Source organism: Xyrauchen texanus, chromosome 5 (genome assembly GCF_025860055.1).
Source record: "Xyrauchen texanus isolate HMW12.3.18 chromosome 5, RBS_HiC_50CHRs, whole genome shotgun sequence".
Classification (NCBI taxonomy): domain Eukaryota; kingdom Metazoa; phylum Chordata; class Actinopteri; order Cypriniformes; family Catostomidae; genus Xyrauchen; species Xyrauchen texanus.
The window spans coordinates 24,767,639-24,793,244 of record NC_068280.1 but is presented as its reverse complement, the minus strand read 5'-3'; the positions used below and the strand labels follow the sequence as shown (position 1 = coordinate 24,793,244).

The following is a 25,606-nucleotide window of genomic DNA, read 5'->3' as shown; positions in this document are numbered from 1 at the left end:
ATGCAGGAATGAGTGAAAATGTGTAAAATAAATACTTGTATTAATACAACTGAAAATAGAACAGGTAACACAAAACTCTCACGGAGAGAAAACAAATCAAACTATAATAACTAAGACCGACCGAGAACAGGAACAATTTGACCAGTAACAAAACTCACAAAAACTGACTGGATACAGGAACACTGGAACAGGAGCAAACAAACAAGCTAACAATACGATCTTGACAAATACTAGAGGGAAGAGGGCACAACATATAGAGGAAAAGCACACAAGGAACAGGTGATTGCAATTAACAAGGGCTAAATGAGGGAGAGTGATGAGGGTAATGAGGAGGTGGGGTCAGGGAAAAACATGGCTAACACAAACAATTGCACATATACACGGCAAACACACACAAACAGATAAGGACAGAAGGGCAGAGAGAGAAGGCTCATGACAGCACCCCCCTAAACGGACATCTCTTGGTGTCCACATCAGACAGGACTGAAGGGTTGGCCCATGGATTGGGTAGAAGACCAGGAGGGCAGAAACCAGATTAAGGAGGAGGAGGCCAGGGGAAATGAATGGGCCAGGCCGAGGGACATATGACAGACCAGGGAGGGTGGGTAGGGGTCTGACCGGACAGCCGCACTCGAAGGGTCAGACTGGGCGGCAGCTGCAACTTGCTCGGACCACTCCTGGAATGCTGCAGCAGACCCTGATGCAGGGACCCCTCTCCTAATCTTGTGGGTGGAAAGTGCAGCAGGGTCCTCCACCTCCTGGTGGTCCACAGCGGACAGAGCAAGCCAGTCTTTGGCAGCCGCAGGAGGCTGGGCAGACTGGATGGTGACCGTTGGTGACTGGACGGGCTTGTCGATGGCCTCGGGGGACTGATGGGCTCATCAACGGCCTCAGGGGACTGGACGGGCTCGATGACTTCTGAAAACTGGATAAACTCGTCGCTGGCCTCAGAGAACTTGGCGACCGCCATGGTAGGGAACGCTGGCAGTGACTGAGGAATGGCCTCCGAGGCATTTATAACATGGTATAATAAATGATCCGTGGGGTATTTTGAGCAGAAACTTCACAGACACATTCTGGGGACACCAGAGAGTTATATTACGTCTTGTAAAAAGGGGTATAATAGGTCTCCTTTAAAACAACTGAAAACAGAACAGGTAATACAAAACTCACAGCAGAGAGACAACAAATCAAAACATAAACTAGACAAAGTATAATAACTAAGACCAACCAGGAACAGACTGACTAGTAACAAAACTCAACTGGAAATAGGAACAACACTGGAAAAGGCACAAACAAAAGTGGGAAGAGGGCACAATATATAGAGGAATAGCACATGAGGAACAGGTGATGGCAATTAACATAACAAGGGCTAAACAGGGAGTGTGATGAGGGTAACAAGGATGCGTGGTCAGGGAAGAACATGGCTAACACAAACTTAGACACAGCCAATTGCACATACACATGACAAACACACACAAACAGAAAATAGACAGGGACAGAAGGGCAGACAGAGATGGATCATGACACAGTTCATTAGTGCATCTGTGTTTTGTATGAAGGGACTTGCTTGCTAAATAATGAGCTCATTTACACAGAGTAATTTTGCACTGCACTCCCAGCTTTGGAAATGTGTATGCACGCTTGTTTTTGTGTTTGTGCATTCACACATATTGTTCAAACATCGCATACTGGGGCATTTTGCACCTATTATTCAATATCAGGATGGGTAGACCTTAATATACTTACATCATTCTACATTCACACAAAAAAATAAATAACTCTGAAGTAAGCTCTCTTCAGATATCTACGAAAATCAAAATACAGTTTCATTTGTGTGTGTGTTTGTGTGTGTGTTATGTTGCAGATCATTCAGATTGCATTCATGATATTTAGTTTAAATTCATCTAGCTAGTGTCCATAACAATTTGGAATTATAAACTTTGTAAACATTCTCACGGTAGAATAGTCTGTTTTGAATTAAAATTTTCTTAAGGCTTCACACTATTTCCAATATGCATGGCTTAATTCATTTTTGTGATGAAGCAATCTGATTCTGATTTTAATAGGATGTAAATTAATTTTTAATCGAATTAATTACATGGTGTCCCGATTAATTAATCACGATTAATCGCATATACAAATATTTGCTGAGAAAGCCCCTCATATAACAATAATTAAATACATAATGATGAAATAATTATACATAGTTATCTTTAAATATTAAAAAATTATATATATATATAAAATAAAAAATATTCAGATAATTAAAATGCATTACATTCTTGTAGTAGAAGAGTTCATCATTGATAAGACAATACAAAAAGCGGCCTTAGAATACAATGTATTGTTTACTACCATATTATTGATCATAAGTCAATCATTGGCAACAGTTCACAGCAATCCATTTCACAAGTGATTTTGTCAATCAGTTGGAGATTTATTATGAGGGCTTGTTTAAGGACCCGTCAATGAACATCTGCGTCAGATATTTTTATTTTCTTTAGAAACAAGCCAGGGGTATACATAGTACACAATACTATAGATATATTTTACAATAATGCCAAGACATTATATTCATTACATAGTGCAATGGTTTTCAATGCTTTGGAGTTGTTGGAGGTATTTAAATAATATATATTTTTTTTAATTCTCCAAAATACTACTGCGTGGGCACATTCCCCAAAAAGATGAGGGGCAGATTTATCTACAGCATTACAGAAGGAGCAAAGTGGATCTATTTCAGGGAGCATGTTACTTAAAAAAAGATTAACTTGGTAAAAACTGTGTTTAAAGGACACCTCCTTAACCGGTAATTAAATATTTGTGAGGTAAAGACCATACCATAGGGTGACCACCTGGCTATTGCTCTGTTGCGGGACAATGTGGGACATGAGGGTGAGATAACTTACTATTATTGTACTAGGTGAATAAATATTGATTTTATATTAGATGTATTTTTACAGTGATGTTACATGTTAATGACGGCGCTGTGAACGTCACTCAGTTTGGCATAAGGTCTATGATACAAACAAATTTTAACAGCTCAGACCTACTCAATGTAAATACACTCACCTAAAGGATTATTAGGAACACCTGTTCAATTTCTCATTAATGCAATTATCTAATCAACCAATCACATGGCAGTTGCTTCAATGCATTTAGGAGTGTGGTCCTGGTCAAGACAATCTCCTGAACTCCAAACTGAATGTCAGAATGGGAAAGAAAGGTGATTTAAGCAATTTTGAGCGTGGCATGGTTGTTGGTGCCAGACGGGCCGGTCTGAGTATTACACAATCTGCTCAGTTACTGGGATTTTCATGCACAACCATTTCTAGGGTTTACAAAGAATGGTGTGAAAAGGGAAAAACATCCAGTATGCGGCAGTCCTGTGGGAGAAAATGCCTTGTTGATGCTAGAGGTCAGAGGAGAATGGGCCGACTGATTCAAGCTGATAGAAGAGCAACTTTGCCTGAAATAACCACTCGTTACAACCGAGGTATGCAGCAAAGCATTTGTGAAGCCACAACATGCACAACCTTGAGGCGGATGGGCTACAACAGCAGAAGACCCCACCGGGTACCACTCATCTCCACTACAAATAGGAAAAAGAGGCTACAATTTGCAAGAGCTCACCAAAATTGGACAGTTGAAGACTGGAAAAATGTTGCCTGGTCTGATGAGTCTCGATTTCTGTTGAGACATTCAGATGGTAGAGTCAGAATTTGGTGTAAACAGAATGAGAACATGGATCCATCATGCCTTGTTACCACTGTGCAGGCTGGTAGTGGTGGTGTAATGGTGTGGGGGATGTTTTCTTGGTACACTTTAGGCCCCTTAGTGCCAATTGGGCATCGTTTAAATGCCACGGCCTACCTGAGCGTTGTTTCTGACCATGTCCATGGCCACCATGTACCCATCCTCTGATGGCTACTTCCAGCAGGATAATGCACCATGTCACAAAGCTTGAATCATTTCAAATTGGTTTCTTGATCATGACAATGAGTTCACTGTACTAAAATGGCCCCCACAGTCACCAGATCTCAACCCAATAGAGCATCTTTGGGATGTGGTGGAACGGGAGCTTCGTGCCCTGGATGTGCATCCCACAAATCTCCATCAACTGCAAGATGCTATCCTATCAATATGGGCCAACATTTCTAAAGAATGCTTTCAGCACCTTGTTGAATCAATGCCACGTAGAATTAAGGCAGTTCTGAAGGCGAAAGGTGGTCAAACACAGTATTAGTATGGTGTTCCTAATAATCCTTTAGGTGAGTGTATAGTGAAGTGAAAATAATAATCTAATCATTAAAAAGCACATTTCCAAATAAGCACATCAATTCCATTATTAAAGACTAGACAGATTAAATGCATTCTTACCAGATTTAGTGCATCTTGAATTAAATTTTTTTGTCTGATCTGGCTGCTTCGATTAGGGCCTTCTCATGCATTATTATGACAGTAGAACTCCTGGCAGGTGTAGGTGTTCACTTTTGATGAGGTCCACAGATGCTCAGTTCCTTGTCTCTGTCCACGCAGCGGTCATCAGTGAAAACACCCTCTCAACGAACGCGTTGGTGACAGCTCAAAGCCAAGGATATCAGAGCTGTCATGTTTGGGCACTGAACTGCTTCAGCAGAGCTGTCCGTGAAACTTCGGTGGCATACCCTGCACTCTCCTTTTTTAGGGTCACCTGTTACTGGTTTAAACCATGTGTATATTTTCTCCAATTCTTTATTATACGAACAAAGACACTTTTTCTTCTCGGGAGCTCCGGGTAGACCCATTTTTCTGTTGCAGTTTTTTTTCCAGTGTTTTCCCGCTCTGGCAAGAAAAAAAGGCTGCGCATGTTCAGTGTTTTTTAATTAACAATTTTTTATAGTGATTTTGTAATTAAAGGACGATGAAATAAAATGATGCCGAAATAATAATAAAGATAAAAAATTATACAGACAAAATTGAAATGCGGGACACTGCTTATGACTTGCGGGACGCGGAACAAAGCTTCGAATTTCGGGACTGGGTCACCCTACCATAGACCTGCGTCAGACATGCTTGTGTAGCGTCTCCGTTGTGTTGCGTCATAAAAATAAAATGTTTAGGTCACTGTGTCAAGTTAAATATAGTTTAATACTCAATCTTTAAACACATATTGAGATCCCTTAGTTCGCATTTGAACCCTTAGTAACGCATATCTGTATTGTTTTCTTCACTGTATAAACTGTGTGTTGCTCACACAGCTGAAATTTCACTTACTGCCCTCTGGAGTATACAGGTGGTACTACAAGCATGCGATTAAATGCGTTAATAATTTTAACGCGTTATTTTTTGTATTAATTAACTCGACAGCCCTAAAATTAATATATTCTGATGTAAACTATTCAAATTATGCTTCAAGACAATAAAAAATTGTGAAATAAATTCGCAAATTTGTAAAATATAATATATACAATGTTCATAATTGTTCAAAGCGCAAAATATTATGATGTGCGCAAGGTAATTGATTTAATGAAACAAATTTGAATTCATTTACAGGTCAATTGTTAAGCTTGCTCACTTGTTGATTGGCTTTTTAACTCTTTTTTTTTATCATAAGGACATCCATAGACAACATGTATCTTGAGAAATAAGACTGGAACTACATAATAACGCTTTGCTGAACATATGCTATTTCCTTGCAGGTGTCAGGCTGAGGGGATGCGTGCAAAATAAACCACCCCATTTCGACAGGGTTTTAAAACTTTTTTGTAAAAGTTTTTGTAAATTGTTCTTTCCTCATTTTTAAATGTATGAATGTCTTACATTCATACCCCAGATCTTTAATTGACTAGCGGAGTCAATGTTTTTGAAACAATTGAAGTTGTTTTGTGTTCTTAAGAAAAGGTGATAAGGGCCATTTTAGCCTCTTGATTTTACACTCATGGCACAGTCTTTCATATGTGTATGTCACCAATTCAAGCCTCAGCACATAAATATGTGTCTAAAGGTTAGATATCGTCTTTGGAGGAACAACTCGTCCACAATGGAGAGACTTCCCATCTCACCACCGTTGTCAGGACAACCCAAGCGGTATCCGTCCGTCTCCATAATAAGTTTCAGTTCAAAGCCAGTGACTTACTTCTTTACAACACTGTCATGTCCTCCCTCTTCCTTTTCTTTGACTGCTCATTCTGAGATTTAAGGCATGAGCCCATGTCCAAATAATCTATAGACAAAAGTGTTTGTTTTCGGGAACATTAGAGAGAAGGAGAGTGTGTTTTCCCATTAACACAATCCTGTCACCGATGATGCGAGTAAAATGTTGGAAAAATGGTGAGGATTAAAGGACGAATCAAAAAATATCATTATTTTGAATACTTATGGACACAGTGCTAGCTTAAAAATACAGTTAGTTAATTTGTAATAGCATGCTTCAAACTATAATCCCTGCTCAAATTAATACTTTTTTTTTGAGTAGGGAAAAATTTAATCATATACCTTGATGTGTATTCAGAACTTTCTCATGCTTTTATGTTCACAAAACTGACACGTTTTTAGTAACCTGATTTGTTTTGTTTGGTTTGAGATAAATGAACTTGTCTCTTTACATTTGCAGTAACTTAAATTTAGTAACTTTTGTCTTTGTGTCATCTTGGATTTACACTGACACCTAGCAGCTTTGATGCAGCATAATTTAAAATCAATAGTTTTCAGTTTCTGATGCTATTGCAGAAATGTAGTAGCTATTCACAGTCAGCCATGATTACTTTAATTAGTGAAAGAGTCAAATATCAGGATGGTTACAGAGCTTAAGCAAGTAGTAGGCTGGTCATGTGATTCTAACATGGCAGCCCCCGTGCTGACCCTCTCCATGTAGAATAACAGCTTTTATAAGGACTGGAGTCTTTATTTTAATTAACTGGTCATCATTTCCTACATATATTGCGAAATTACAGGTAATTTTTCTAAGAATTAAACTTTTAATTAAATCATTAAACAATTGCTAAGCTAATCAAAGAACAGTGTTACCAACAAGCATGCTTTCAGCATCCTAGCATATTAGCTACTAGCAGGTTACCTCTACTTAAAATATTTAAATTGAGATTACATGTTAATTTTAAATTAATTGCCATCAAAATTTTATTTTACTCAATATTTCAAGTTAAGAGCATTAACTTGCATTTGTAGTACACAATTAAAATCTGAAAGTTCTATTAATCTTGGGAGTTTGTTAAATAAAAAAGATTTGATGTAACTGTCTGATATTCTAAATATTTTGGAGTTCTTCTAATGTATTAGTGTTTACAGTGTAAGCTTTACATCAATCATAAAAAAAAAAAAAAATCATAATTCTTCAGTTCACATTTCATGTTACCATCAAGTAGCTAGTCTAAAATGTCTAAAGGTTCTAATATGGGTCAGACAATTTCATGAGATATTTGATTTAGAATATTTGTGATAAACCGATTTGGCAATGTATTTTGTTATGTATTGTGTAATTAGTGTTTCATTTGTGAGCCCATTCTAATTACAATATATTGTGAGCGAGAGCTCTGCTGTTTTGTGCAATTGTGTCGGCTACAGATGTAAGCGATTGTTCGAATCTGCAGTCCTTGAATTTGACATTTAATGGAGATAAACCTACAAATTGAGGTTATGACTTTCAAAATCAAGGTTTATAAAACAGTTACTGAATTCAAACAAAGTTATGGTGATATATATATATATCACCATAACATATAACATATAACATATATAACATATATAGGCTATATATCCTATATATATATATATATATTCTTTTTTTTCACAACATTGTTTGTTTCATTGATTTATTTCTCACATCACGCAGACTCTTCTCTCGTAAACGCATATAACTGGGCGGAGTAACAAGAGCCGTCATCCCTGATTACTCATGGTGAGTAAATGTGCGATTGGACGAATTTGGGAGTTCCACAAACCAATGAGATTCCTAGATTTGAGTAGTAACGGGGCTACTGTCGTGAGGGGGCGTGGGGTGACCGGGAGAGACCCTTTAGATAAACGCAGTCAGGAGCGCAAAAAAAACAAAAAACATAAAACCACACACAGTGGTACTTATAGGATCTGCAAAGTAGTTACTAGTTAAACTTTGGCGCAGTACCTAATCAGTCCAAGGCGCAGTGTGAGATTTCTATACTTTTTTCCATATTCATACGTCGTTTTCAAAGGGATTTATTAGATTTGACTCTAATTTCATCACGTGATATGACTTTTCTTTAACCACTAACTTTTTGTGTATACTTCTTTTTTTATTATCTTTTTACGCACGAGTGTCGCCTCTTTACGCATCCATTAATCAGAAATCGTGGTGATGTTACTGGATGCCGGCCACCAGATCTCCGGCTTAGGGGTTGGCACGTTCACAAGGCATCACACGACTGTGAGCGAGGCGCAGGAACGAGATATGAGTTTCATGGAATCGGCACACATGGGAGCGTTCAAACTGAACCACCCCGATCTGTCCCCTGGCCAGAGTGCAGGTTTTGCCTCCCAAGCAACCAGCTATTCTGCGGCGGCTCTTGGGGCGCATGCAGCAGCGCACGCTGCTTCATACGCCAGCTCCACTTTCAACTCTACCAGGGAATTCCTCTTGCGCAGCCGAGGGTTTGGGGATTCAACTCCGGGCGGCGGGCAGCACCCCATATTCAGCGCCACTGCGGGGCCTCTCCATCACTCTCATCCAGAGGGTCAGGGTCACCTACTTTTCCCCGCAATCCACGAACAGCACGGGTCCCACCATAGCGCTCCAAACATCCTTAATGGCCGCCTCGGATTACCCGGTGATGTTTTCGGGCGACCGGATCAGTATCAGCAAGTGTCCAATGCGCGGGCCGATCCCTACAGTCAGTATGGCCTAAATATGAGTATGAACATGACGCACCATCCCGGCGCTATCTTCCGCTACATGAGACAACAGTGCATCAAACAAGAGCTCATTTGTAAATGGATGGACTCGGAGCAGCTTGGTGACCCCCAAAAAAGCTGCAGCAAAACGTTCAGCACCATGCACGAGCTGGTCACACATGTGTCCACGGAGCATGTCGGTGGGCCAGAGCAGTGTAACCACGTCTGCTTTTGGGATGAATGCCCAAGGGAAAGCAAGCCATTCAAGGCCAAATACAAACTAGTAAATCATATCCGAGTGCACACGGGAGAGAAACCCTTCGCATGTCCGTTCCCGGGATGTGGAAAGGTTTTTGCGCGTTCGGAGAATTTGAAAATACACAAACGGACACACACAGGTAATTTCACGAGCTTAGTCTATTTTAAAAAGTTTTAAATATCCCTTTAAATTCAAGTAGGCAATACATTAAAAGTGTTTACATTTCCTGAAAAACTGTGAGACTTTGCTGATGCTTTTGTAAGTGTGAACTGGTCTTTAATTGCAATGCGTAAATCGGGTTTACTGGTAGGCCTATGAGGGGCAAGCTCAGTGTATTCTGAATCAGGCCATCACATCTGCTTCCTTTTTGGCCATCAAAGTTATCTCACTTCATGAGGGATTGATTTTAGTAGTAGCAGCCTATATACACACCCCTGCTTAAGGGTATTAATTGTAAATGTGTTCTTTTGTAGGCCTATTATCCAAGTCGTAAAACAAATAAATCTTAGTATAGAACCTGTGTTGTCTTTCAGGAGAAAAACCATTCCTGTGTGAATTTGACGGCTGCGACAGACGCTTCGCCAACAGCAGTGACCGGAAGAAGCACATGCACGTTCACACGTCTGACAAGCCATATCTGTGCAAACTGTGCGACAAATCCTACACACATCCCAGTTCTTTAAGAAAGCACATGAAGGTGAGAATCGACAATTCGCTGACAAATCCTTCCTCGCAAATCAAAGTTTAAATGGAATTAACTATACTTGGTTGATGTCTTTTGTAGGTTCATGAGGATCAAGGTCCGGTAAACGAATCCTCTCCTACTGGAAGCTCCGGGTACGAGTCGTCGACCCCCTCCAGTTTGATCTCTCCATGCTCGGAGACGCACAGTACCATGTCGCCCGACTCTGCTGCGCTCAACAGCAGCGGGCACAGCAGCTTAACGTCCAGTTTTAGCGAGTGGTACGTTTGAGGACTCCGCCAAAAGTGACAAATAAAAAAAGAAAATATTATCTGTACATAGTAAATGAAGGTTTATGTTATCAGCATGTCTAAGATTCAGTGTTGCACTGCGGCTGATGTAAGCTGAGGAATATAAGCAATAAAAATGACTATGAAGGCTGTTCTCTCATATGAAGAATTAAATATCCTTTGGTAATTTTTCGCGAAAGACGAAGAATTATTTTTTTAAACTGTATAATTGTTTTACAGTAGGCCTAATATCGTGTCAAGTTATGATGTTTGAATAAAATATAGAGCTATTTGACGTTAAATGATTGTCTTACCATATATGTATGAACTGGGACCCTAAGTGCGAAATCAAAAGTATGTTAAAATGAACACAATTTTGTGAATGTATTTTAAAAAATTATATTTCTATAACATATATATGTTACAGATGTTTTATGTTATAAAACATCCATTGCGTTGATTGTGAAAGCCTCTTGATTTTAAATTATGGTGTAGCGTATAGCCTACTTGTTAAAAATACAAATATTAATGGAAACTTCTTGCTAAATATCTGTACAGAATTGTTGCCTTTAACGTGTTTGTAAATTGTTTTTCATTTTGAAGATATAATTCTTTGTGATAACATGCCAAACAGTAAAATGAACGAAAAAGATATAAAGACAATAAAACAAACAAGTCTCATTCGTTAATTCATAAAGTGTGAAACTGAGATTATTTAATAATGACAACCATATTTGTGATTTTTTTCTCTGAACTTGATTTCAGTTCATGTTACATTTCACATAGCAAGGGCATCCCGCCCTCGGTACTTCGTCTAAGTTTTTCCTAAAATTATTATTATTTAATTTCTTACATTTTAAAGTTTTAACTTTTGGATGAGTAGGCCTATTTATTTCTTTGCAGTCCTTGTTGTGACCGTTCCAATTAGATTTCTTTGTGAAGATTTAGTGTCCATAACACCCAAATTTCTTTTAATATCAGACTGTGACGTAGACAATGCAGTTTATTTAAACAAAATTGTTTTTGTTGTCATATTTAAGATAGGGTTCAATGGGATAAATGCTCACCTTAAGGAAATCACTTTTTTAAAATATTGATAGAGCAACATATTTTGTGTGGTTAAAATTAGTAATACTAATAAAAAGTGGTGAGGGAGCCTTTTACCCCACACTTGTATATCGTGGATATATATTAGTCATTGGGTAAAATATGTCAATAGGCAAATATTTTTGAGACATCAAAGAATTTTTGAGTAATAAATTAAGATAATATAACCACTTCAGAAAATAGTTAAGCATGTTCTTTAAATTTCAATTGCATTTGGCATTTCATAGCATCTCAAGTATTTTATAAACAAATGAATCTCCATTGTGATTGGATCAGTCACTGTGAGCCTACATATTTCTTAGCATATATCTATCTATTCGCCCCACGTAGGAAAAACTATATGTTTTATGGGGGCCTTTATCCCCATAATTATTTATAAATTTTTTGACCCCCAAATACAATCCTTTCACTTATATGACAGTTTATTGAATCACCTTGAACAAAACAAAAAATGATAAGTATTTCGTCTAAAAATAAATGTGATAATTGCAGGGATTCTCATTAGTTACATTTGCAAAATTTAAAAAAAATACTTTGCTAAATATTAGATCAAATTACCTCAAAATCAAACTTTATTAATTGCACGCAACATTCCCATGCATCAGGAATATTGTGTAGTGTAAAGCGACAAACAGGTGTTAAGGAAAGTACTGTGGTAGTATTTGTTGTTTATGTATATATATATATATATATATATATATATATATATATATATATATATATATATAACTAACGAATAAACGGCCATTTTCAGCATCCTTTGCGCTATTAGCTAGTTTCCATTTTGTGTCTCAATAAAAAAATAAGGAAATAATTAATAAAGTGATGAACTGAATTGGATAATTTTATCTAATCGCACATGGAAGCAATTTTAAAACAATCCAACAACTCATACATTCACGAGACGACCTATTTGATACAAATATTCAAAAAAATCCTTTAATGCATGGTCATACATTCGTTCACACAGATTTAAATCAATAGAAATACAACCGCGTTCAAGGTCACGGTTTTCATCAGGAACCTGTCGTGCCACTTTCAGTTTTTTTCTCCTCTCTGGGACACATTTCAGTCTCTGAAACAGCTGAGCTCTGATTGGTCGAGAGGGGAAACACCCACACGTCTGTCTTTTATGTCATATGTGCGCGCCACACTGTCTCAGCAGTTCCAACAATCATGGCGGCTTACAGAAGCGCTGCAGGCTTTCAAAGAGTTTTGCATGCGGCTAAGGTGAGCGTTTGATATCTGAAGTCGGTACATGATGCAAAGTATTTCATATATCGTACCTGAACATTTGACAGAATTGTGTTCATAGCATTTACACATTGTCTGTCAAAGTGGTCTGCATCGTCCTAGAGATCAGCGAGAATGTTCCCTTGACTTGTCATTCTGCATGGACAGTTTCATTGATTGGTACCTGTCCAAATTATTGTTTATGAAACAGCACTTGCGCCTTAATTGCATTAGGTGACCTTCATTGTCGGAAAGAACTTATTCCCTTTTCACAAATTACTTTCAAAATGTTCTCATGTATTGTTCTCGCTTGCTGTCTTGAACTTATTTGTCCTCTGGGCATTTAACACGTTTAAACAAAATAGCACATATGTGCGACGATTATGTAAGTGTAACATTTTCTGACATTTTGATATTGAAACGAGGTTAATATTTACTGCATTTTTTATTTATATATTTATTTATTTTATGCTGTTTAGACTAGATCTTTGCGGCCATTTTCTGTTTTTATGACACACAGGCAGTCTGAATCTCTACTGTACGCTGTTGCAAACTCTAAATCATAAACCTTGCTAGTCAAGAATTCATTTAAAACCTTTGTAAGTCTGAGCTATGTCCTTATTGTGGGGAGTTTAATATATTAATTCAAACTGATGGTATGTTTTTGAAAGTCATTTTTGGTTAAAAGCTGATGGGGTAAGTACACCTATTACATTATAAAAAGTTTCAGTGTTTTTATAGATTACTTTATGGTTATGAAATTTTGATGGTGACCCTTTTAATGTTTCAAAATTGAGACCAAAACACATTCAGTGCCAGCTGTCATAGCAGGGCTTTTCAGGATTATTTTTGGCCGGATCAACCTGCCAAACTGGAGCTAACAATTTTCATTGGCCCATCTCAAAAAATGATGGATTTTATTGTTAGAGACATTTTCATGTCAGAGTTTTTTTTTATTTAACATTGTTTTCTTCAACAAAAATAAATAGTTTACAGCTTAAGTTTTTAATTTAGAACAATAGCTGGAAAAACTATAATGTAATTCCTTGACAGCTATAAATACATACACACTCTTTTTCTGAAAAACATACAATGCAAAACGCTAATTTGTTGTTAGAATTGTCAATCAATGGTGTCAATCTTGATGTCATTTTTAATTATTTAAATACATTATAGAAAAACAAGTTTTTCTTTGGCTTAATGAGACATGTGTATATAATCAGCAAACGTTAGATATAGTGTCATCGTAGCACTGGCTGCTATTAAGCAAGTGACAGTTTTGTCAGCTGGCCCAAATCTCACTTACGCTTGCCCTGGGCCATCGGACCATCCTTATTGTTAAACCCTGGATAGTCATTAATAAAGTAAACTACCATTCAGTGATTACAAAACAGTCTTTCTGTCTTTTAGCATGTCTTTCTAATGCCGAGATGCAGTGTTTTAGTCTGCCGGTACTCTACAGTTTATGACACAAATGAGAAGGTAAGTCCTGTAAACTGAGTGTTTGGTGTTCATGTGTCAGACTCAGAATTCTCTTGGCCACATATTCTCCTTTCCTATCATTCCTTATCATCCCCCTTTAAAAACAGCCTGTTGCATCCATGTAGCTTTGATCTGCCACTATCCAACAATCAGCCTATGCCTGGAGGGTGTGTGTGTTTTTGTGTTGTGGGGTTAGGGTAGTAGCAAGTAATAAGAGCAAATGGGAAATATGCTTTGAGTTTAGGAATTCTTTCTGGTGAAAGAGACTGAAAAACGTGTGATACTTTTTTGCCTTAGGCCCATCTTGACACATGGTTTATAGGCAGACACTCCCTTGAGTTTTTCTATAAATTGTTTACATGTGGCAGACAACACAAGTCTATTGCTTTGATCTTAAAGGCACTCTAAGTCAAGTGGTCTAACATCCACCTAAAGATTTTTCCCCATTAGATCTTGTGAATTTTTATGCCCTTCCTGGATAAGCTAACACTCACTCACATTTACATGCACTTTAGAAGTTCGATTTCAGTCAAATGAAAACAAATTTTCCTCCTTTTAAAAGTCTTTATTCAGACTGAAATCATACCAGTCTGATTTTAGCAAAGTCGTACTAACAGACCTATATATTGCAAATGCAGCTCTGCTTAATCCAGCATCAGGGCTCGACTTTAAGCATTGTCATGTGCTTGTCCTTCGGACAAGTGAATTGGTCATTCACAAAAAAGTTATTTGTCCAAAGACAAAAACAAAAGACAGTATGTAAAAAAGGAAAAAAAAAGAAAAGCCTACATCGTCATCATTTACACCTAATAGGGATTAAGAACAAATAAGAAAATAGTCATATGATGACAAATCATAATCACTATTCACTGTATCTTTTAAAATTTTTTTTAAAGAGGTGAATTGATACTGAAACCGGGCCAATTTGGTTGCTTATGAGACCTAGCTGGAGTCACTCAGCATGCCCTGGATTTGAATTTGCTCCTCCAGGAGTGGTAGCCAGTGTCTTTGCTCACTGAGCTAACCAGGCCCCCCTGACTGCTTTAATATGTTAAGTGGCGAATTCTGTTTAGAACAGGCTGGGTTGCTCTATTGGTCCTGCACTATTCATTTAATTGTTTTCAATAAATATGCGTGTTAAATATTTGCTGACGTTGATTCTATGAATGCGTTTCATGTTCTATAATGTACAATGATCTTAATGCAAGGCAAGCTCGTCGTAGATTATTCAGTGGAAATTAGCTTCGGATTTGAAATAGTTTAAGTATTTTAAATGGGTTGCATATTTTAAAAAGTATCCTTGCATATGTTCCTGGTCTGTCCAGATGTTGCAGGATATGATGCAGTCCCATGCTAACTGCATTAATGTTATAGTATTAATATTACTATAATGTATATTGTTATATACTTATTAAAATTTACTGATTCACATGGCAGAGAAAATTCCTTGGAAACATTAGATGGAGCTCTAGAATGATGAGATGCATAAGTTTGTTATAAGCACTTCTATTCACTCTACAGATGGTATTATTACACAAAGCTTTTTTGCAATTTCTGCTTTTTTTGTTGTATTATGAGGGAGCGCCACGATGTGACGAGACAAAATGAGATCTTTCCAATGTTGCGCGCGTGAAGTGAAGCGATGACCGCTTTGTTGATTATAAACCGGAGTAATAGTTTTACCGTATCACTCGCTTATAGAGACATGGTACAACTCCATTCAAATGTACAATTAACGGGTTTGTACCCGTTTATAGATGTACTAATTTACTGAACTTTAGATTTTACATCCTCACAGCTCGCACTCACAAGCTGCTTAAAGCTGCACCATAGTGAGGGAAAGAGGGTGACAAGAAAGAGGGAATTCCCTGTATTTTGAAAGTGAAACATCTGGGAATTATCAAAATTGTGCTCAATCCCTGCAATTGAGATTTTAATCAGACTGCTTGTCTGGTCGGGCAAGTAAAATTCTCTTTAACTTGCCCGTTCAAAATTCCAATTGTCGCAGACAACTGTAATGTTGAGCCCCGAGCATGTATACACATTAATCTGACCACAATTGGCCTCAATTGTATATTTTCAATTGAAGTATGTAATTGCTGCTACACTAGCGCCACCAAATGGAATTGCAAAAATAAACAGGTTTCTCCACACGCCTCCCCGTCTGCCAGTGGTCAACCAAAGAGATAGTCCTGCCCCCAAACTTACTTTGTGTTTGTGTAAATGTGTCACTCAAAGTAAACAGGAATTTTTATAGCGCCACAGAGACACAGTGTTTACAGTTGAGAAAATAAGCCTATGAATGGAAATGTAATGGTTGGATAGGAGAAAATATTTAAACAATGGAAAAGTTACATCAACTTTAAATCGGAAGCAGAGTGCAACACAAACAAGGTAGTGTTATTATGGCAAATGCTAGGATCATATGTTTTTGGATGGATGAGGAGACAACTGTTGAGAAGCTACAAAGCCCTCCATAAGTATTGGGACAGTATAGACAAAATTGCTCTTTTTCCCTGTACTCTTGAAGCATCTGTAAATATGATTAAAAGATGGATACGAGGCAAAAGTACAGACTGTGACCTTTTTATTTCTTGGTGTTTCAACACACTATGTTTTATCAATTAAAAAGAATGGCAATTTTGTGATCTTAAGTATAGGGACAGTTAAACTTAAAGCAAATGTGAAAGTATAAAAGATATTTAGTCTCAAATTTCATGAATGCAATAACAGCAGTGAGTCACCAAACTCTTAGTATCGTTCTTTTGAGATACTTTGCCAAGCCTTTAATTCCAAAAATTGGATTTAAATCCAAGACTACTTTTGTTTGGTTTTGTGCCCTAATATGACGCAAAAGGTCAACCGGAAAAGGTCTACATGACTTTCTCAGCTGACCTATATAATTTCCTTCTTATATATACTTGAACAGACAGACAGATGAAAACTGTAGCTTGACAACACAAAAACCCACTTTAGCTTGATTATAAATGTGCATGTACTGACTGACTTAGTATTGTGGTCCTGCATTTCATACAGTTTAATTATGATAGAAATTGTCTTTCTTTATCTCTTTTGGTATGTGTCATCTAAAAAGTGGCGTGTGTTGTGTTAAACAACTTTCACTTAAAGCAGAATGGGTTGAGCATGAGCTGTTGTTTAGAGCATACACACTGTGGACAAATCCATGTGTTGACAAAACAAATGTCTTAATCACCCTGTTCCCTTTTCCTTTCCACAGACCTTTGATAAAATCCTCATTGCAAACAGAGGCGAGATCGCCTGCAGGGTAAGTGTGTGTGTTCTTAAATACAAACGCTCCTATCAGTGTTTTTCTTTAAGCAAACCATTAGATTTTTCTTTATGTAATTTTGAAATCAGTGGATGGGTGAAGTCCTGCATGTGTAATTACAAATGTCTGGTGTGTGGAAATCTAGTGAGTGAGAAGCCAAAAATGTTAAGTACGATGTTCTGTGATGCTCCAGTGATTTACTACCTATTATGAAGCATAAACACTCAAATGTATTTACAGTTGTCATCCTAAAGGAGTATTTCATGTTTAATACAAGCTCAATAAACAGCATTTGTGGCATAATGTTGATTACCAAATAAATACATTTTGACTCATCTCTTCTTTTCTTTAAAAAGAGCAAAAATCAAGGTTACAGTGAGACACTTTCAATGGAAACCGATTTTGGTGATAATCCACATTATGCCACAAATACTGAAGATGAACTTGAACCCTGAATATTCCTTTAATTCTCTTCATTTCCATACATAGGTGATTAAAACATGCAAGAAGATGGGCATCAAGACAGTTGCAGTTCACAGTGATGTGGATTCCAGTGCGGTGAGAATAACACCTATTTAAAAATACCATACATTTGGAAATATAGGAACATGTATTGGAAATTTTAGGATCCTTATGTTCATGGAAAACCTGGAAGTATCAAGAAATTAAAGAGTGATTTTAAATGTTTCAATAGGTATACTTGGCTCTAAAATATTTAATATATAATATCAACTTGAAACTTGAGTGCAATCTCAATAAGATTATTTTAAACATTTAATATTCAGTAGTTGCAAAAAGTCATGGAAAATCTTGAAAATTCATTGGTAGAAATGTATGGGAACCCTGTCAATCAAAACTTTCACATCACTCCATACTAAAATCAAATAAATGAAGTGACTCTGTATTGCAGTATAGGCGTATTACAAATCATTCGAAATGAATAAATAGATTAGTTGAAGCAGACCAGTAATCTGGAGGGGATCTGTTACTAATTTCTAAATAGGATCCCACTGCACTTTTACAAGCATTGCAAGATAAACCAAAGCTTTTGCATCTCTCATCTTTATCTTTGCATGTAGTGTAATCCTCTGTCCTCATGATTGATAGCTGTCAGTTATCACCTCCCCTATTCTATATGCATGAGTGTTTGATGGGGGCAGTGTTTTAAACTCTGCTCTGTGCCCCTGCTGTGTTCTGTGCTGTATTGGGGAGTGATGGGGGGTTGGAGGTGGGGATCGTTTGCATTTGATTTGCAGCATCTAAAGAGCATCTAAATGAAGATGTTTAAACAGCAGTGGGGGATAATCTGGACTCTGTATGGGGGAACAAAATGATGTCAGAAGTCCATATACTGACCTCAGGACTGATGTTTAAATATTTTACACAGACGTTCCTTACGTAGGATCTTTTTCCAGCCCCCATTACTCTTTTAATTCTTATGTATTTTTCTATAACATGAAGTTATTGATTTAGTGTGTAATTTCAAGTAAGCGTTTCATCACAGGTAGTGGAACTGGGACTAGAGGCCGTTTCATGTCCTCTCTGGTTAGGAGGATAGGTGCTGGCAGAAACAAGTAGTTTAATAGGCTTCTGAAACAAATGTTGGGAAGCAATTACGTTTTGCATCTCCTTAAAGGTCAGACAAAATGCTGTAACTGTTTTAAATGCTCATTCAAATCATTAACGATAAAGATGGAAGCATCTTTGGAGATATGTGGTATATAAAGCTTGTTTCAAAATCTAACTGTAAGCGCTAACTTTTTGTAGTGTTAATATAGGCAGGTAATCTGAGTAGTTAATTAAATTAGCAATGATCAAATATTCATTTATCCATAATAATATTGAAAACAGATGTCAGTTTATCAAATAATAAGTTATTCAAATATAAATTAAACAAGCAATTACCACAAACATTAACTTGAATACATCTCTACTATGATGAACACAATTTCTGGTGCAACCGTCTGTAGACAGTAAAAAAACAATTATTAATAATTAGTCTTATTAAAAGAAATAGTAACATAAATAGTTTGGAATAATCTTTTATTTAAAAAAAATAAGCAATAAACGTTTTTAACATTTAAAAATTGTTTTTAAAACAATTTTGTTTTAAATATTATTAATATTTGAAAAACCTTTGTTCTCCAAGTTAAAGTGTGGGTAGCCATTCTGTTGTCGTGTCAAAAGCACCCCAATTAAACACTCATGGCGGTTTTAAGTCTTAAAAAATATCCAATATTTTGATTTTTGTGAAAAGGCACTTTTTGTTCAGGTCAAATGGAGTAAACTCACATGTATTCAAGGTGCAAGACCAGGATTTACAAAAAAAAAATTTAAATTCATTTTTAAGTCATAATTTCTTTTTTTAGAAAATTAGATTTTTAAGGTTTTTCCTTTTAATCACATCAGACAACTTTATTGGGCTCATTTGGATGTCCAACAAGCACTCCAGATGTTTGACGGAGCTCCTACAGTCAACCCTGGTTTTCATCACCTTCGTTAAAAGTGAGAAAAGACGACTTCACGTCTTCCTCTTTATGCATGTGTTGAAAACATTTGCAGAGAAACAGCAGTTGGTTAGCAAGTCTTTTCCAAACCTCCCCTGTTGATGCAGTTGTCAATATTAATGCATCCCTGGAGTGAGGTCTGCCACTCCGTCAGCTCACTGTCACAGTTGCCTCATACCGTGTTTGTTTGGTGACAACTTGGCCACACAGACATTGAAATGTATTTGTGCATTCAGCGATGAACACACTGTCATTGCCAGTAATAAAAATGAGTTAATTTAGATAGTATTGTAAATTTTAACTGGAGAATGTTTTTATGTGGGTGGGTGTACAGGTTTGGCTATACTTGTGAGGGCCAAGATTTTGAACATGTTGTTAAAAATATTGTGACATTTTAAAATGGTCCTCACTACTTGAAAATGCTAATATATCAACCAAATCATGTTTTGCATCAAATCTAATGTCAACAGGTTTCTGTGAGTGTTATGTTTAGGGCTAAAGTAAATATCATTATAATATAAATCATTGGTGGCGTCAGACGATTTTTGCCGGGGCTTCAGCCCCGAATGTTTTGAGTGTAGCCCCGAATGTATTTTGAAAAGTTGACTGACATATATGAAACCGGACAATAGCCTATATGTAAACCCCCGAAATCATAAGTTGCCTTATTTCATTGTGTTTTGGCTTTACACATACTGCATACAGCCTGTAAAAATAGACATAGGCATAATCTAGCCTATAGAATAAGTTTCTTCTGCTGTTGGTAGCCTATGGGCGACTCCGTTTCTTCCTCTCTGTTGAATATGCAGCAAGTAGGGGAGGAGCTTGCACAGTCGTTGACATCAACTATCGTTACTTAGTGGCGAGTTAACAGCAGTTAGCAGGAAAGACAGCAAAAATGAAGCAAATGAGGCTTTGGGGATTTTTCCGAAAGAAGTCAGTGGTTAAGAATTCACATTTGTTTTTGTCCTTAAAGTCTGAAGATCATCATTTGGCTGGCTTTCACCCACAGTAGGCTAAACCTCAAGAGGTCCACTACCGACTGTCATTACATGTTGTATCCTCTAGCCTCCTTGTTAGTGCATTCGCCTCTTACGTTGGAGACGTCGGTTCGAGTTAGGGTTGGGCGATGTCCCCTAAATTGGCAGTTGACGATGTTGACAGTAAATTTTACTCACTGATGAGCAAAAGGTTGAGGCAGAAATGACCATGTACCTGCAGGAAATGGCCATTGATGGGGAAGAGGACCCGCTGACTTGGTGGAAAACGAACGACAAAAGGTTTCCGTTCATGGCAAGATTAGCACGGAAATATCTGTGCATATGTGCTACCAGTACTCCATCAGGGCGGGTCTTCAGCACAGCGGGTAGTGTAGTTACTCCAATCCGCAGCTTATTAAAACCAGATAAAGTGAATATGTTGGTATTTCTGGCCAGAAACATCGAAATTTAAACATGGTCTATGGTGAAAGATATTAGAATTCTTTATGCATTTTTCGCCATCCGTTGCGGAGCTATTCGATTTTGCATATTATTTTTTAAACGTTCATTTGTGTAGTTCATATGACCACTTTACAATATTTCAATAACTTAATTTATTTTGTAGCCTGTGCTGAAGTTAATTGTGCTGCTAATTATAAGTGAAATGTTAATGTCGAGTGTTGTTCCCGTTTTGTTGTTTTATTTGTTGTTCTTCTACGTTTTAATAAATGTGTGTTATTCATATTCACCTTGTTTCTTTCATTTGATTTGACATTATGGATTTATGGCCAAGGAAATTTTTATTTAAAAGTATTAACCAGACAAAAGTTATTTGACGTTCGCTGGTCTGGGTTTATCTTAAACTGCCGCTTCAGTGTACAAGAGCTATGTGACAATGAGCAAGATTTTCTGAGACACTACAACTACTAATAATTAATTAATAAAGGCTTAAAATAAAATATTTTAATCTAAATGTACAGTGTAAGACATGTAAAAAAAAAAGACAAGAAGCTAACAATGTCAAGATCAATATTTGTGTAGCCTGCCTGACATGGTATTTTCACAGACTAACACGTCACGTCTCTGGCATATACTACAGTATTTAAAATAGCACATATGCATTAGTTATATTCTCAATTTAATTTACAGAGCAATCCTTGCAAAGTTTTTAGGTTAACTATAGAAGAGACTAGGATTAGTGAGTCACACTAGCAAGACTCGCAAAAGGGGGCGTGGCATCACGATGGTGGCTCTACATCGTGATGTTGGTCAGCCATCACGATGGACGATGATATCGTCCATCGGCACAATCCTAGTTCGAGTCACGTTTGGAGTATACTTTTCTTGTTTATCAGGTGTTGTTTTCGCTAAGGATAACCAATAAGCACTTGTTTTGTGATATTAGTTTGTAGTAAATATACATTTTGATTTGATTAAATGGTTTTGTAGAGGGTAGCAAAGATGAGCTACAGACTGAGGAGCAGCAGCTGTGCCAGAATCAGGCATGGAAACTGGTAACAATTAATCAGTCACTTTACTTTAGAGAAAGTTAAACATTGTTTATCCCAATGATCCTAATGAAAGGATTTTGACAGATGAACATTGAGAATTATATACAGTTCGATTCCATGGTGTGTCAATGAACTTAGACTAAAGTCATTCATGTATTGCTTTTACTCATTTTGACTATTTATGTCAAAAAATAGAAATTATTTATATAAATTTTTTTTTTTACTTTACTCACTATAATATAACTCTTTTGTGATGACTTATGGTAATGTACATCAAAATTCAAGAATAATGATAGATCTTAGGGCAATACCACTGATCTGCTCTTCCCAATACATTTTCTTCAATGGTATTGGTCTACACTTTGAAATATGTAGCACTTGATGAATTAGTTGTTTGAAGCTGATTTGCAATAAGTTATGTGCTGTATCTGTTCTTTTGCATCACAGATGATTCGGATGAGTTAGTCGAGGATAGTACTAGAGTGGAAGATTTAGGAACTGTAGAAACAGGCCCAGCCAGAGCAAAACCTAAAGAATACCCTCTCACCAGCTTTGAACTACAGAGAAGTGGTTGCTAGTGTGAAAATATAATTGTCTGGGCTAAGCCCCGGATGTCCTTAAATGCTGGAAACGCCTCTGATATAAATGGGTCATTTACAGATAATGGCCAAATTATACTTCAGCTTTCTTGCACATTGAATACACATACATGTACATGAGTAGGAATATTAAACGCTTCGCAAAGTCTAAGTGGGAGTTGACTAATTGAAAGAATAAGTCCTCACATAGGTTACATATTCATTGCAATGAGCATTAAATCTATTAAACTCTCCTCAGTAGTGGTTTGCAACCCGACCCGTGCCCAACAGGACCCGAGGACAGGGTACATTTTTCTAGTACGACTTTGGGTTCAGTTCGGGTTTGTATGAATAAAAAAAATAAACATGCTCGCCGAACTTGTTTCGCGCACGCGCTCTCACTCAAAGATGAGTGAACGGACGAATTAGGGGCCGTTCACACCAAACTTATTTTTTTTTCGCTCGTCTGTTCTGATTTCCCATTGTTCTTCTATGTAAACACATGCTGGATGAATGTCTTTGACATTTGCAACACGTCTCTTTTTCTTCAGTGTCTCGTGCAAGACCGGCACATTTTAAACACTGTCAAGTTAAAAAGAACTTCAAATTTTCAAAAATATATGTTGAGACACCTGCCCTCTGTTTCATTCTTTGCACTGCGATTGTGACAACTGTGCTAAAAACAAAGACTAAACAATCTGAACAATTCAGGCTGCATAGAGGTGACTGTTGCATTGTTTCATTTTATTCCAGATTGTTTTGCACCAAGTGATGTTTCTGCAAATAATTGTTGAGGCAATGCTTTTTTCCCCCTCTGCTCTAGTGTACTAAGGGGCTGCTGTTCCTTGTTAAAACGGTGTATGTTTACTGTTTCAGTACCTTTACGAATGTTGCCTATATGCTTGCATAAAATACAGCCTATTGCAACAGTACTTGCTAGGAGAAAAATTAGATAGTAAGTGATTTCGGGTTCGGGCCAGGTTCCTTCTTAAAATCTGATGGGTTGGGTCGGGCCATATGGTCTCGAGTACATGTCGGGTTTCATTTTAAGGCCTGTGCAGACCTCTACTCCTTAATATTAATCACCTGGCAGACTGTGTCTATAGCATTTGTGAAGCTGTGTTCAAGAGTGACGTCAACGCTGCTTTGAACTCCACATGAAAAGCACTTACAGAACATCTTCTGATTCTACATTTTGGTGATGGTTAAGACTTGCCGTGCCTCTGTGGTAATTAAAATGTGCCTTACTTGGGTTGAAAAAAATTCTATCACAAGTTCCATCTAGGCTTGTTTTGTACAAAAATAGCATTAAGTGCTCCTTTTATCCATCACTTTATCACTGACACTGGATCACTGCTGTGTGTGGTGTGCATCAGTATAATGACTCCAGCCAGACACGTTGCAAAGGTTCCACCATTCCGACCTGTTTATTTTTTTTACTTATGCCAACATACATTTTTTCAACAATTTGAGCTTTTGGGGGGGGGGGGGCTGGGTAGCTCGGCAATTAAAGATGCTGACTACCACTCCTGGAGTCGCAAGCTCGAATCCAGGATGTGCTGACTGACTCCAGTCAGGCTTCCTAAGCGACCAGTTAGCCCCAGAAATTGAAAGAGTCTTCATCATAATAGAGGTGCAATTGTAAAAGTAATTGTCTTTTTTGCATTTTGAAATACTTGATAGATCTAGACAAAAAAAATTTACCAAAAACAAATTGGCCCAAATATCATATCCAAGTAGGAAATCCACTGTAATATAGCTTGTGTGAATGTGTTTTTCTGTTCCTTTAGGTTCATGTGAAGATGGCTGACGAGGCTGTGTGTGTCGGTCCTGCCCCTACTAGTCAAAGTTACCTGAACATGGATGCTCTCATGAACGCCATCCGGAAGACTGGTGCTCAAGCTGTGAGTGTGTGTGTGTGTGTCGGTAAAATCGATATGAATTAAGTATATCATAGGGCACTGTAGCACATTATGAGCATAACAAGGCTATTTATGATCAACTTGGCACACTGGTTAAGTTATTATCCATAAACATAACTGAGTGATGCCGTGGGGCTGTTGCTGAGTAACGTTTTTCAATAAAGAATTAGATTAGAAAATTATTGAAATTGTTTTACACTAATGTTAAAACTCTCTCTCTCAAAGGTTCACCCGGGCTATGGATTCCTTTCTGAAAATAAAGAATTTGCGAGGAGACTGGTGAGTCTGCAATTTCACTACAAGAGAAAGAATGAAAAGTCTTAAATGAATTGTTGAATATTTAAATGACTGTGTAAGAGTTGGGGGAGAGAACCATTTCACTTATTGTTCTCCAACAGCCAGTGTCCCTCCCACACACACACACACACACACACAGTTTTTGTAATTAACAGTTCAGACCCCCCAGTAGTAATTTAATTAAAGGTGAGAGTTCTGAGGTGAGAAGATTATTTGCAACCCAGATAAAGTTGAAAAGGCCAAAAGGGTAATTTGATAAAGAGATCCAGTTCCACTATACCACCATATTCTTTTAGCTTTCTTATATTTTGAAGGACAGTACTTTGTTTCTTATGACGTGGCTTGTGCAATTCATTAACACAATATTGAGTGTAATAAAGTTGTTGTTTAGGGTTAAAAGCTAGAAAAAAGCTATTTAATCATCTCAACCCCTGTACCCCAAAATACATGAGCTAAGCTCTTCAGTACTAACAAGTACAAGTGCCAACCTCCAGCTGAGCCTGGTTGTCAGTGTTGTCATGGCAGCTAAACTCAGAAGTTAACATCTTTTTTTCAATTGATTGTAACTAAATAAGGACATGCTCAGTGTCGGTGCAGGCCT

General features: G+C 37.4%; 2 protein-coding genes across 2 annotated transcripts in view; both read left to right on the top strand.

The window, feature by feature from the left end:
- Window positions 1-8,146: 8,146 nt before the first annotated feature.
- zic2b (zic family member 2 (odd-paired homolog, Drosophila) b) lies at window positions 8,147-10,585 on the top strand. Its single transcript, XM_052126508.1, has 3 exons — window positions 8,147-9,266; window positions 9,661-9,824; window positions 9,912-10,585. The coding sequence occupies exons 1-3, from the start codon at window positions 8,336-8,338 to the stop codon at window positions 10,098-10,100; spliced, it is 1,284 nt and encodes a 427-aa protein (XP_051982468.1). The 5' UTR covers window positions 8,147-8,335; the 3' UTR covers window positions 10,101-10,585.
- Window positions 10,586-12,318: 1,733 nt separating this feature from the next.
- Window positions 12,319-25,606, top strand: part of pcca (propionyl-CoA carboxylase subunit alpha) — a 78,069-nt gene continuing 64,781 nt past the window's right edge. Inside the window, exons 1-6 of the mRNA XM_052126506.1 lie at window positions 12,319-12,436; window positions 13,850-13,921; window positions 17,160-17,207; window positions 17,700-17,768; window positions 24,577-24,690; window positions 24,934-24,987. Of these exons, the coding sequence (XP_051982466.1) occupies window positions 12,383-12,436; window positions 13,850-13,921; window positions 17,160-17,207; window positions 17,700-17,768; window positions 24,577-24,690; window positions 24,934-24,987 (411 nt within the window). The 5' untranslated portion in view covers window positions 12,319-12,382. The remainder of the gene's footprint in view (window positions 12,437-13,849; window positions 13,922-17,159; window positions 17,208-17,699; window positions 17,769-24,576; window positions 24,691-24,933; window positions 24,988-25,606) is intronic.

Coding starts and splice junctions, on each gene's coding strand:
- zic2b (XM_052126508.1), top strand. CDS start 8,336: ATGTTACTGGATGCCGGCCACCAGATCTCCGGCTTAGGGGTTGGCACG. Junction 9,267..9,660: donor ACACAAACGGACACACACAG/GTAATTTCACGA, acceptor GTTGTCTTTCAG/GAGAAAAACCATTCCTGTGT. Junction 9,825..9,911: donor CTTTAAGAAAGCACATGAAG/GTGAGAATCGAC, acceptor TGTCTTTTGTAG/GTTCATGAGGATCAAGGTCC.